The sequence below is a fragment of the Nuphar pumila genome, chromosome 9 (assembly GCF_984573655.1).
Source record: "Nuphar pumila chromosome 9, dmNupPumi1.hap1.1, whole genome shotgun sequence".
Taxonomy (NCBI): Eukaryota; Viridiplantae; Streptophyta; class Magnoliopsida; order Nymphaeales; family Nymphaeaceae; genus Nuphar; species Nuphar pumila.
In genome coordinates this window covers 113,177,605-113,191,170 of record NC_143257.1, presented here as the reverse complement: position 1 = coordinate 113,191,170, position 13,566 = coordinate 113,177,605, and the positions used below count along the sequence as shown (strand labels likewise).

At 42.3% G+C, this 13,566-nt stretch overlaps 1 protein-coding gene across 1 annotated transcript; it reads right to left on the bottom strand.

Moving 5' to 3' along the window:
- Positions 1–2,958: 2,958 nt before the first annotated feature.
- MEF1 (mitochondrial RNAediting factor 1) lies at positions 2,959–5,070 on the bottom strand. Its single transcript, XM_090016999.1, has one exon. It carries the CDS (start codon positions 5,023–5,025, stop codon positions 3,142–3,144), a length of 1,884 nt encoding a protein of 627 aa, XP_089873125.1. The 5' UTR covers positions 5,026–5,070; the 3' UTR covers positions 2,959–3,141.
- Positions 5,071–13,566: the final 8,496 nt, after the last annotated feature.

The following is a 13,566-nucleotide window of genomic DNA, read 5'->3' as shown; positions in this document are numbered from 1 at the left end:
TAGGCAGGCTGGGGGATAACCCCCGTGGGATTCGAAGCTGACACCTCTCAATTATGATAGTGTGACTTAACCATCCAGTTATCTCATTCGACCCAAAAAAAAAAAGAAAAAGAACTATCTAATAAATACTAGTGTTTGGTATAGCCAACCAGCCCAAACCTAATTATTTTGCAATGGTTGAACAGCACTATCAAAAGAATAGAATAAAGAAATGAATAGGGAAGAGAAAGATTCTTAATCTGAAGGGAAAATTTATCCTTTAAGATAATGTTAAGATAAAATGACGGCTTTGAAGAAGACAGAAATCATTCCCCTTGTTACTTAACACAGGGACTATTTTGGTTTACCATAAGAAAACTAGGGCATGCCTTTGAATAAATGGTTTTTCTAGGTATGTACTTAAATTATAAAATAGAAGTGGGCAAGTTTTTCAAAAAAAAAAAATAACTTTTCAATATTTTATCATCCAGATTCAAAACAGACAAATTTTTGCGTACTAAATGTGCCAAAAACCTAAACCTGAGTTTCTAAAATCAGTAGGTTTTTTCTTCTGTCAACCCTTAATATGCTCTTTAGTATTGGCAGCTATGGCTTAGAAAGAATACTCTATATTCAATAATTGATGAATTAGGATGAGTCCTTCAAATGAAAGTAAAATTGAATTTTGTACAGTTGGATGTGTAGCTTCAATCTGACAAAAAGAAACCAAGTCGCATTTTCAATGAATATTTTTGTCCAGTTTTATTATGCAGAATCTGAGGCTACTATTCATCACCCTTAAAGTGTCTAATGATAGTTGCTTTTTGTTAAAGGACTGTCCATATGTTGCTTTTGTGGCACATTGGTTGCTTAAGGGATTGGTGACTGTTCAGAGATTTTGTTACTAGAAATATACTTACAGTGGACACATAAGTAGTGGACAATGTCACTGTTCAAAAGAATCGTCCAAACAGAACCAAACAATACCATTCCCTTTGGCTTTGATCACAGAGGAACAGATGACAATAGGTAATGGGCTTGGGTTCTTCCCTACCAACATGGACTATGTCCACCATCTTTTTAAGCATTTAATTATATGGATTAAGTCTCACTTTCCACAATAAATTAATGATAAATAAAGTAATAAGTAATTAGGGTCCTATATATCATATGGAAAAAATCGTAATCATATTAATATAAAACAAACTTTTTCTACTACACAGAAAAAGGACAGGGTTCAAAGCCAAAACTCCCCCACATTTCACCACATATCTACGAACTCTGCATAGTTTGTATTACCACAAGGCTGAAGCTGGATGTACTCCCTGGTGGTCAAAGGGTACTTGGGGTTTTTACACCAATGAACTCATGACTGAGTAAGGTGGCTTTTTCCAATTATCCAAAAAAAAAAAAGTTGGCATTACTAGTGGAAAGGCAGAATTCAAGGACTTTGTTATGTTTTGGCATGCTCCTAAACATAGTCTAAAACTCATGATTCAGAGTGTAAGTAAGGCAAGCAAAGGGATGCTGATGGATGCGATATTTTGGCATAGGCTTCTTAGGAATCAGACAAGCAATATCATATGGAAAATGCATTCTATTGAAAAACTCTGACCAAGTAGAACAGTATACTCTTGTTCCGGATGGGCCATTCATTGCTTGTAATGTCTTAAAGAGCCAATTGTCGGCACATCTCGAATCACCCTTGGCCTAGTATGCATCTGAGAAGGTACATGCGTAGCATAAGTACAAGAATGTTTGAGTTACATTTTTAAATATTTTGAGCAGGCATTCAACCTTTGGGAGAAATTGATCTTCCTTTTATATCTGAATTTGGGTTATTCTTAGTCTACTTTTACATGTAATAGAGAATAAGATTTATTTTATTTTTATGTCAACATTGACCTGATTCATAATGAGCTGCACTTAATTATCAGGATTCTCAATCCCATAATTATATATAATCCAAGTTGGGATCTCTCCATTTTTGGTTCTCCTTAGATCACAACTATTCAAATGAGATGTTAAGTAAACCATTCATGAATATTTTGTCATTCCATATATAATTAATGTTGCTCCCTCCATCCACATGTGGTCCTTGTGAATTCTATGTTTCCATCCATTATCAATTGACTATCTACTACAGAGCTATGATCATGCACTTGTTCAACTGACTAAATTAACGTAGCAGGCTGATCGCCTGTACCCGAAAAACAGGTGGAGTGGGTGTTCACCAGTATAAGCAGCACGTGTGAAGTTTTCTGGAGTCATTCAGCTTCAGAGCCTGGAACTGAAGACCAGTACCTGATCATATTGCCTAACAATTCCTCATATGTACACAGAAACAATTCTACTAATGTAAGAATTTTCATCAAAGTTGGCTATAACTTATTCACTAGAGTAAGAGGCAGGTAAGAAAAGAGGAAATAAGAAATGGTAATAGTTGTGAGTAGGAATTGATGTATGTTTTTATTAAATGTGTCTTTTAAGCCTTTTGCCCAAAGTACCCATCATATGTAGGCTTTACAATAAAATATAATGTTTAAAAAGTAAAAAAATCTTCTAATACTAAAAATGCATTTCTAATATCAATGAAAGTTCAATTTCATAAGGGGAGAAGTGAGCTTCTCATACACTTATGGATGCATGAAAGATGTATGTAGTTTCGCACTTCTGAAGAAAGCATGCCAAGAACTGAGCTTCTGAGGTTTTCTGTAAGCTTCTCTTAGTTATGCTCTATAATATCTAACCATGTTACTACTTTTGTAAATTCTTGTGAATGGAAGTTTGGATCTCAATCTCAGCATATGAATATCTTTTTCAAGTTTTCTGCCAATAGTTGTCTTCACAAAGCCAAAATACCTTTGTGTTTATGGTCAAATTGACAATGCAAGGACACCAACCAATCTTAATAGTAATATTGTGGTCTAATTTTATGTGCAGCCATATCACAGGCTACCAGCCAAACTTAGAAATAGAGACATTGTAATATGCAGCGTTTCAGTAACGAAAATCAGCTTTGTTTTTATTATACTTCTGTTTCTAGACAATTTTCTCCATAAATGTTGATTCTAAATGACTAACAAAACCAACTCTGTCCTAATTTTTCCAAAATTGTTACACACTGCCACAGACAACTGTGTACACACTTCTACAGGTTACTTACCAGTAGTCACCACAGGAGCACACACCATCCTTGAAGTGATGGAAACGATTGTTGTCCCTCAGTATGATCTCCCTACCCGCACACTTCGACACCAACTTGATGCCTGCATGACAATCCACGCATATTCGCAAGTTTTTCATCACCCTTATAGGCCTTGAACCAGTGATGCTTATAAGCCCAAATGCAACTGCTAGCCTCTCACTATGGTAACCCACCACCCTCTCCTTCACCTCATCCGTTGAAGCAAACCCGGTAACCCCAACATAACCAACCTTTCTTATTTCATTTTCTAATTCTTCTAGCTTAGCATAAATCTCTCGTGTTTGCACATGCGACTTGTCATCAGCGACGAATGTGTGAACCTTGTTCCCAACTGCCACCCAACTCAGTCCTGTCTCCTTCTTCACTCCTTCGTCCCTCATAGCCTTCCTAGCCAAAGCAGCCTCTCTCCACTTTCCTGCAGATGCATATGCATTCACAAGCAAGAGATATGCACCAGAGTTCTTTGAGCCCATGTCGAATAGTTTCTCTGCTGCAAACCGGGCCTTCTCAATGTCCCCATGCATGCGGCAGCCAGCAAGCAATGCCCCCCAAACCGACTCAGTTGGCTCAAAGGGCATTCTCTTGATGAGATCAAGTGCTTCATCAAGCTTACCAGCTCGAGCAAACATATCAACCATGCAAGCATAGTGCTCAGTGTTTGGCTCAACCCCAAACTCACTCTCCATAATACCAAAGTAGTACTCTCCAGTGTCCACAAGCCCCCCATGGCTGCAAGAAGAGAGTATGCAAAGGAAGGTGATGAAGTTCGGGCGGAATCCTGCTGCCCTCATCCCCTTGAACAATTCAAAAGCTTCCTGAGTATGTCCATGCTGACAACACGCAATAAGTATAGAGTTCCATGCACCCACATTCCTCTCTGGCATCTCATCAAACACTTGTCTAGCATCTCCAAACATGCCACATTTTGAGTACAGACCAACAAGCGAGCTCCCCGTGAAGCTCGAAGAATCAAAACTCGACTTCACGCACAAGCAATGCAACTGCATGCCCAATTCGAGAGCTGTCATCTCTCCGCAGAGACGAATGATGCTTGAGAATGTGAAATCATTGGGGCTCAAGTCCTCCTCCTCCAAGACCTGCTTAAAAAGTTGCAAGGCCTCCTCCTCCAATCCATTCTGCACATACCCAGCAATTATGCCACTCCAGGACACAACATTCTTCTCAGGCATTTCTTCAAACATCCTGCGTGCACCTAAAATCTCGCCACATTTACAATACATGTCAACTAAAGCACTACCCACAAACACATCCATGTGATACCCAGTCTTCACAGCAAGAGAATGCACCAAGAGGCCATATCTAAGCGCATCTGCCGCTGCCCCACAAGCCTTGGCAGCGCTCGCAAGCGTGTATTCGTTCGCAAACACCTTTAATCGGTGCATGCACCGGAAACAGTCAAGCGCATACTCCGGGAGCCCATTCTGAGCATACCCAGAAATCAATGAGCTCCAGGTGGCCGGGGCTCGTTGAGGCATTTCGTCGAACAGCTTCTGAGCATCTTGGATACGGTCGCATTTGGCATACAAATTGATCAAATGGTTGGTCAACAGGATCACAGAATGCAATCCGGACTTGATAGTATGGGCGTGGATCTGTTGGCCCTTGCTTAGTGACCTAGTCGGGATGATGGACTGGAGAAGGTGGCAGAAGTTCCTATAAGTGTGCTCTATGTTGGTGGTTAAAATGGAAGTTGGGTGTTGTGGGGAAGGCAAGGGGGAGAGTTGGGGAGTGTGGTGCTTGATTTTGAATGGTAGACAGAGAAAATTTGGAGGGATGATTTTGGATTTGTTGATGGATATTGATGAAATTTGGGACATTTATAAGATATGGGCAGAATCATTTCTTTGGGGATATGTTAAAGAGTGCTCAGGCTGCCCTGTTTACAAGTATATGTCTTTTAAAAATTGGCACTAGTGATTGTTTTCATCAAGACTCTTTTCCACATGGACCGCCCGAGAACGGAGGTGTGGGTCCCACATATTAAATGTGGCAACCCTATTTTCATACCAAAACAAGTTTAAAAAATCGGCAAACGTGTTTAATTCGGTAATATATATATGGGGCAAATCGGACGGCCATGATGTCAGCATGAGCAAAAACGCTCATGTTCAGCCTGACCTGATCCGCTTCTATATATAGTAAAAATGGAGCCCGCCCTGCCTCGCCCCGTTTGGACCAAGGATGGAGGACATGAAACACGGGGATGAAAGTTAAAATCAAAACTAGTGCAGGATGGACTTATGCGCTCCTCCACCCCATCACCGATCTCCTTTAATAAAATAATTAAAATACCCTTCAACGGTTCAACTTCCTTATTTAGGGATGGCAGTGGACCGAGGGAAAACGGGGCTATGTCATGCCTCGCTCCATTTGAACCAAGAATGGAGAACATAAAATAGGGATGGAGGTTAAAATCAAAACTCGTGCGAGGATGAAAACAAAGATGGAATGCAGAATTTTGAGATAGGGCAGGGGTGAAAACCTTGTCCCCCGAGTTCACCACTGCCTTATATAAGAGAGAGAGAGAGAGAGAGAGAGAGAGAGCCGAAAGTAATTCAACATTACCACTCATGAAGATCAACAAAATGTTGAACCCATGAACTGAACAAGAACAAAAGCCAAAACAAAAGAAAGCACAAGAGAAAAGAACATTAGACAGATAAAATGGGCTCACGCCATAGCCGCGTGCCCAGATTGCGACAAAGGATAGTTAGCATCAGCAGGAGGGAGTGGAAGATCACTAAGATGCATACGCAAGATCGCATAAACATCTACCAAAATTTTATGCACCAGGTTTTGAATGTTAACTCGAATATGACGAAAATGAGCATCGTTACGCGCCATCCAAACAAACCACCAAGAGGTAAGCAACCACGTCCGCCAGATGAACCTCCACCTCTTGTTGCGCCTAATACAAACCGGCCCCAAGATCAGATCTAGCGCAAAGGACTCCTCCTTAACAAATAACTTCTGGATGCCTCCAGGTCCTACTAAAGATTTCCATAAATATTGGGCAAGACCAGAACAAGTGAAACATAGACTCTTCTGCAGCTTGACAAAGCACGCACCAACTCGGGAGTTGAATGCCCCACTTCTTTAAATTACTGTGGGTCTGGATCCTATCGTGCAAAATTAACCAAGCCAGGACTCACGAACGGGGGGAAGGACCCTTCGCCCAAAGCACATCCTCGGGCAACCAATCAGCCCCTGGCGGTAGCAACGATCTATAGACTTTTTTGGTGAGAAACTCTCCGCTTGGTGCCAACGCCCACTGCAACCACTGACCAAAATTTCCGAAGACCTCAAAATGGTCTCTAAAGCAGGCTAAAGCCCTCAACCACGATTTACGCAAGTGCGAGAGCGCCAAACCTCGGGTCTCAGACGAACCGGAATAAGAGTTGGATCCCCATATTTAGCAAGAAAAAAACTAGCACAAGGGTTATCCGGTTGGTGGGCCAACCAACATTGCTTGGCGACAAGAACAATGCTTCGCAGTCTGGGCACCGGGATGCCTAAACCACCCATACGCCGAGGTAGAACCACAGAACGCCAACCAATCAAGTGACGCTTACCTGTGAGTTTACACCCAGACCAAAGAAAGCCTGCCAGCAAGCGCGTCAGCTGCTTCTCTACTCCCACAGGCATCACAAACAGAGACATGAAAAATTCTGGAATAGTTGAAAGAACATGTCTGACTAAGGTTAGACGTCCAGCGCTAGAGAGATAAGACGACTGCCACGAAAGCAATTTGCGCTTCACTTTTTGAAGCGTCGGAGCCCAAGCCGCAGAAGATAGAGGCTTCACTTGTAACGGGAAGCCAAGGTACATAATAGGCAAGTCAGAAGTAGTGCAATTAAAAATTCTCTTTCCAGCTGCAAGCACATTGGCATTAACATTGAACATGGTAATAGAGCATTTGGTCTCATTTAGAGAAAGCCCAGACATTGAGAGAAAGAACTGAATGATAAGCTTGAACCTGAGCATCTGTTGAACATTTGCACGACCAAAAATGATCATATCATCAGCATAAGTAAGAATATGACCCGGGAAGTCGAAAACCTGCAAAGGATCAATGAAACCCGATACAACAGCCCGCTTTAGCAAGACCACAAGACCCTCAGCAACTGCATTGAACAACAAAGGTGATAGGGGGCACCCTTGCCGCAGACCCCTTCCTAGCTTGAACCGGTCTCCTCTAATACCATTGATATTTAACATGGCCTGGGCATTTGAGACCAGCTCTCTCACCCAACCAGAAAAACGACGACCAATACCGAAATTTGCTAACATTTGAAATAAGAATGGCCAATGCACAGAGTCAAAAACTTTATGAAAGTCTAATTTAAGGACAAAGTAAGGTTGACCGCTATGCTGCAAGGAATGGACCACCTCGGACGCCATGATGAACGAGTGTTGGACCCTCTTATTACGGATAAAGGCGAACTGAGAGTCTGAAAAAATCTGGTTAGCCACCGATTTCAACCTATTCGCCAAAACTTTGGCAAACATCCTATAGAGAGCACTCATAACTGAGATAGGTCGGAATCGAGAAATATCATTGGCCTCATCATCTTTCGGAATGAGCGAAATAATAGCAACATGCAAATGATAAGGCAGTCTGGAGTTACGATGAAACTCATCGAACATACTCACCACGTCTGATTTAACACAGTCCCAAAATATTCTAAAAAAGTCGACATGAAACCCGTCAATGCCAGGCGCTTTCCAACCCGATAGATCCTTAATGGCCGAAAAAATCTCATCTTCAGAGAACCTTCTTTGCATATATCTGGCTTGCTCAAGCTGAATTGAGCCAACTAGGAAATTACCAAAGACACCCTCCGCAGTTAACGAAGCAGAATATAAGTCCTTAAAGTATAGCGAGACTGTCGGATTAACGTGCTGATTGAGATAAGAGACCCCCTCAATGGAGATAGAAGGAACAACCTTCCTCCTATGACGATGGGAAGCATATGAGTGAAAAAATTTAGTGTTGCCATCACCAGCCGCAAGCCATTTCACCCTAGACCTTTGCTTCCAACGAATTTCCTCTTTGATCCTCCAGTTTTTCAAGAGCATGGTTAATTCTAAGGACCTGGCCTGAAGATTGAGAAGTTGCAAATCAGAAAGAGAGTCAGGAGAAGACATAGACTGATACAACTCAGAAATCTCTTGATCCCATGCGGCTATTTGCTGAAATTTCTCCACCTTACGACTATGAAGCCAAGCTTTGATATCCTTAGCTAGACGAGAAAGCTTATTTTGAACACGTAGCGCGGCCCAATGCACATCAACAGTTTTGTTCCAAGAATTAGTAACAACCGTGAGAAAATCTGGCTCCTGAAGCCACCATTCTTCAAACGCAAAGCTCCTAGTGGGTTGAAAGTCATCTCCCCAATGAGTGATGATCTGCCCATGATCCGAGATAGAGGGAGAAAACAACACACACTTAACGTCGGGAATGAGGTCCAATAAATTAGGTGTGACAAAGACCCTATCAAGGACCCTACAGCACGGACGGGACCGCATATTCGACCAAGAGAAGCGCTCCCCGGTTAAAGGAATAGGGTAGAGAAAATGACGGTGAACAAAGTCTTGGAAACCTCGCATAGAGGGATTGGGAATTACGAGGTTATTAGAGTCATGGATAGATAACAAACAATTGAAATCCCCCATAAGAAGGTGACAATCCGCGTTGGAAACGACAACCCTATCCAAATTATCCCCAAAAGCGGGCCTCATGGCGGCGAGATTAGGACCATAAACAACAGAAATCACTACTCTTCTATCAACTGCCTGCAAATTGAAAGCAACAGACAAAGAGAAAAGACCCACATCCAGCTGCGATAAATTTAAAGACTGTTTTCCCAAGATAAGGATACTGCCTGCATGATTTACCGCTGGCTTATTGAAATAGTCAGCTCCCTGCCAGATGCTAGAAACGACCACGAGCGAGATGACTTCCATTTTAGTTTCACATAAAGCAAGAAGGTCGGGCTTTTGCTCCCTAACCCAATTAGCCAGAAACAAGCGTTTAGTGGGACAATTTAAGCCCCTAACATTCCAACAAACAGTCCTCATGGAACAAAATCTGGAAAAACCCGTGGTTGGTGGCACCGAGATGACCTTCTTGGGGACCTAGCATCGGTAGCCGAAACAATTAACGAAGGCCTCCTTCTTCTTCGCTGACCACCAGCACTGACAGACGACCTCAAGTGACCATCGAAAATGCCCAACTGCTCGCAAACTGCTCCACCAGAGTTGCAGAGAGAGTCCCCAATAATCGCAGAAATATCTGAAATCGTTGAATCCATATCAACAGCTATCGCTTGCAGTTGTGAAGATGAGAGAGAGAGAGATCCAACAACTTAGCTGCATCGACAACTGTGACACCCAGGGGTTGTGGAATAGAATGTTGCTGACCCTGTGCTGGACTAATAAAGGAGACCGCGTCTGGCGGAATACCAAAAGATTTGGTAGAAGAAAAAACCTCAGAGACATAATGCGATACAGGGAAAGGACGAGGAACTGAGGAGCCAAGCACCATGCATCTGATTGCCATGTTGGTTCTAACATTAAACGCCATAAGATTGATAACCGGATAGTCATAGCGTCTGGAGGGAAAAATAATAAGGGACGATAGCAAATTCGTCCTTTGTCCATCACGCGCAAGCCTGCCCAACCGCGCCTCCAAGCTGAAATGGCAATTGGTACAAAGAGAAGTAGATACCAGGCCCTGAGCTTGAGAAAAAGCTGACGACTAAACTCCATTAGAGAAAGCATTGCTATCATGGTCAAATATTTGTGGGCTCACCCTAGACAAAGCTCGTGATGACGAGGATGGCAAAAAATTTCTCTGCTTCCCACGAGCATACCTACCCAACCGCGCCATCAGTCCGCCACGAGAATAAGCGCTAAAAGAATCAGACGTCGAGCTCTGAGCATTATAAATAGTGAGCAGCAAATCTCCAAGAGATGAAGCATTGATGGCAGACCCAATTTTTTTGGGGCCCACCCCTGGCAGAACTTGCAAAGGTTGGGAGATGCCATCAAAAGCTGGCGAAGAGGCATGATCGGAGGGACTCCGAAAGCTTAGAGAAGAACCAACGATTGAGTCTGAAAGGCAAGACAACATCCAATCCCCATCGGCGAAGCACAAAAGCTGCACCCCAGTCATTCACTGCTTCCTTGATGAAATGTAGGGCTCGTTGGTTGACCCTCAATGGGAGATCGGGAGCAAGTCCCCAAAAACGGCTAGACGAGGGGCGCATAACCGAAAGACGAAAGGCACCGATGAAGGAGCCTACGAAACTCTGAAAAAGGAAATAAACAAGATAGAGGCACACCTGCGAGGGTCGGGGGCTCCGGTGGTGATCGGCACGACCAACCAACGCAGCACAAGAAAGGGCAACCTCCGTTCGAGCCTGCAGCGTTCGACGAAACTGGAAAACCACCGGAGGCAAACGTCGGCGGTTCCTAGCCTCAAAATGGCAGCATCGGCCTTCCCTTCGACACCGGAGAGAAGAGAGAAAAACGAAACTGTGGCTCCCACGGGTTATGCAGCAATAGGCACCGCGCTGCTCGCCAAACCCAAAACTGGAGGAAGGCTGAAGCGGCTGGATGTGCGGCTACACGGCTCAAGCAAACACGAGCTCCCACCGAGAGGATCGACTTGGGATTGAGAAGAAAAGGAAAACAGTGGGGTCGCCGAAATGGAGGCAGTGGTGGTGCATCGTCAGTGGAAAAAAACAATCAGGGGAAGAACAAGACATTGTGAGCGAAGGGAGGCAGCTCAGGCATGGTGGATGTCGGGCGACGCCGAGTTGGTGTCAGCAGCAAACAGAAAATGGAGCGGAGTTGGGGTTGTCGGCTGGTGGCTGCTGCTCAGGGAGAGAGATGCCGAACGACAAGAGAGACCGGTCGCCGGCTGAACCAGAGGGGAGGAGGGTGGTGCCCTAACGAGAAGAAGAAAATACTCCTTCAGGATTCGAGCATGTCATTGATGCCGAAAACGATAGCTGAGTGTGGAGGAAGGTGGGGGATGGACCGCAGAACAGGAGATAAGGGAGGCGATATCAGCAGAAAATGGAAGCGATGGGTTCAGATGATCTCTGGACTTGCTCGAAAACCCTTCATCGGGCGCTCCCTTGAAAAAGTATCCCCATCATCTTAATGGGGCTTGACAAAGAGGATGTGGACGCCATTTTTGATCGATGGATTGACCGGACAACAGCACCACGGCGGAATCCTTCAGGCACGGTGAGAGTGATGTTGTGAGAGTTTGAGAGAGAAAGGGGTTAGGTCTCAGCTCGAAGGGGCTTTGATGGATTGAACGGAATCCTTCAGGCACGGTGAGAGGGTGTTGTGCCTGCGAGAGAGAAAGAGAGAGAGAGAGAGAGAGAGAGAGAGAGAGAGAGGCCGGTGGGAGCATAGGACACCGGAGCTAAGGATGCTGGGGAAGGGGGAAAGCCATCGGGGTGGGGTGAGAGAGAGAGAGAGAGAGAGAGAGAGAGAGAGAGGAGAGAGAGAGAGAGAGACTAGCTGCTTGATCAGATTGAGCTTCTACTTGATCATGCTTGGTTGTCCATCGCCTATCGCGTGATTGATGAACAGCCAATGCAAAAACAAAAAAAAATCCCATAAAAATTTGATCAAAACACACTCAAAACCAGTCAAAAAATGCCAAAGGAGCATTAGCGGTGCTTTATGAGCACTGCTAAAGGTCCCAGCAGCACTACGAAAGCGCCACTAAATGTCCAGAAGGATGCGCACATCATTACAATTTTGTAATAACGTGTGCGGATCCCTAACCCTTTAGCAACGCTCAAAAAGCATCGCTAAAGGGTATTTTGCGCACAAAATCTCATTTTTGACATTGATTTTTTGTTTTTTGCGCTTAGCATCCATCAAGCCCGCGACTGATGGCTAACATGATCAAGTAGGTACTCAAGCACCTATTGATTAAGCAGCTACACTATACTATATATATATATATATATATATATATATATATATATATATATATATATATAATAAAGGGACACCAGAAGGTCCAAAATCTAGAATCAACGGCGATTAGAGGGCTGCCCTTTTTTAATGCTTAAGCATCTCATGGATTGAACCTCAATATTTGTTCTTTATACTTTATTTAGTAAGAAATATGCTTTACACCATGACTTTATGACATATAGGCATGTTTTTTGAAATGTGAAACATTGACGACTTAAAATGCATTTAAAACTTTACAATACAAAGCATTGTGGACCGTTGCTAAACATCGAAAATTCATAATACAAAACATGTCACTCACTAAATGAACGATAAAAATCCAATATGTAAAGTAATGAAAAACTCGATCATTAAAGAAGAAATGTCATTGATTATCATCAGTTGTAAATTTTGGACCTTTATATGGTTGGACGATCATATATATATATATATAAAGAGAGAGAGAGAAGGTGGTAGCTACCAACTATTGTATGGTTTTCCCCATGTATCACTTAAATTTGACCTTTCATATGTGTTTTAAACTATCAATTTACTAAGAAATGACACTTGGATCAAGTTTTTTTTGATGAAAAACATTATTTTTAAAACATTGAATATTTAGAAAACTCTGAAATCGTCAATTTTTTAAATTATATAAAAACCTATATGTGTGTCGAAACCAGATGCTCCAAGGGTAGATTCTTATAAAATCAGGCATGTAGAATGCATTTCAGAAAAATATGAAAAAACCCTTCACAGCTCTTATTTGCATGACGGTTAGCTAGAAAAATGGTTAGTAGCTACCACCTTATATATATATATATATATATATATATATATATATATATATATATATATATATATATATATATATATATATATATATATAGAGAGAGAGAGAGAGAGAGAGAGAGAGAGAGCAAATGTGTGAATTGCAGTTTTTATAAATTTTTTGTTCTTTTCTCTTGAATCTAACTCTACGGATGTTATCTACTTGCTTGGTTTTATAAGAACCCACTCTTGAATCATCCAATTTTGATACATAAACTAGATTTTTTTAAGGCTTTAAAATCAATGGCTCATAATCTTTATAAATATTCAAGCATTCAAAAATCTCATTTTTTCATAAAAAATACATGATCCAATGGTTGATTCCTAGCAAATTCACCATGCCAAGCACATCCACATTGTTGGATTTGCAAAAAAGGTGTTGAAAATGCCCATATTTTTAGTCTTCATATTCTAGTGATTATATATATAGATATATATATGAGAAAATATTTGCTACTAATGAAGGTACAGAACTAATGAGGTAGAAATCATAGGTGCAAATAGTATCGACTCAATCTATCCACATAGATGTGTTCAAC

Bases quoted from the DNA above. Each gene is read 5' to 3' on its own strand.
- MEF1 (XM_090016999.1), bottom strand. From the start codon at position 5,025: ATGTCCCAAATTTCATCAATATCCATCAACAAATCCAAAATCATCCCT.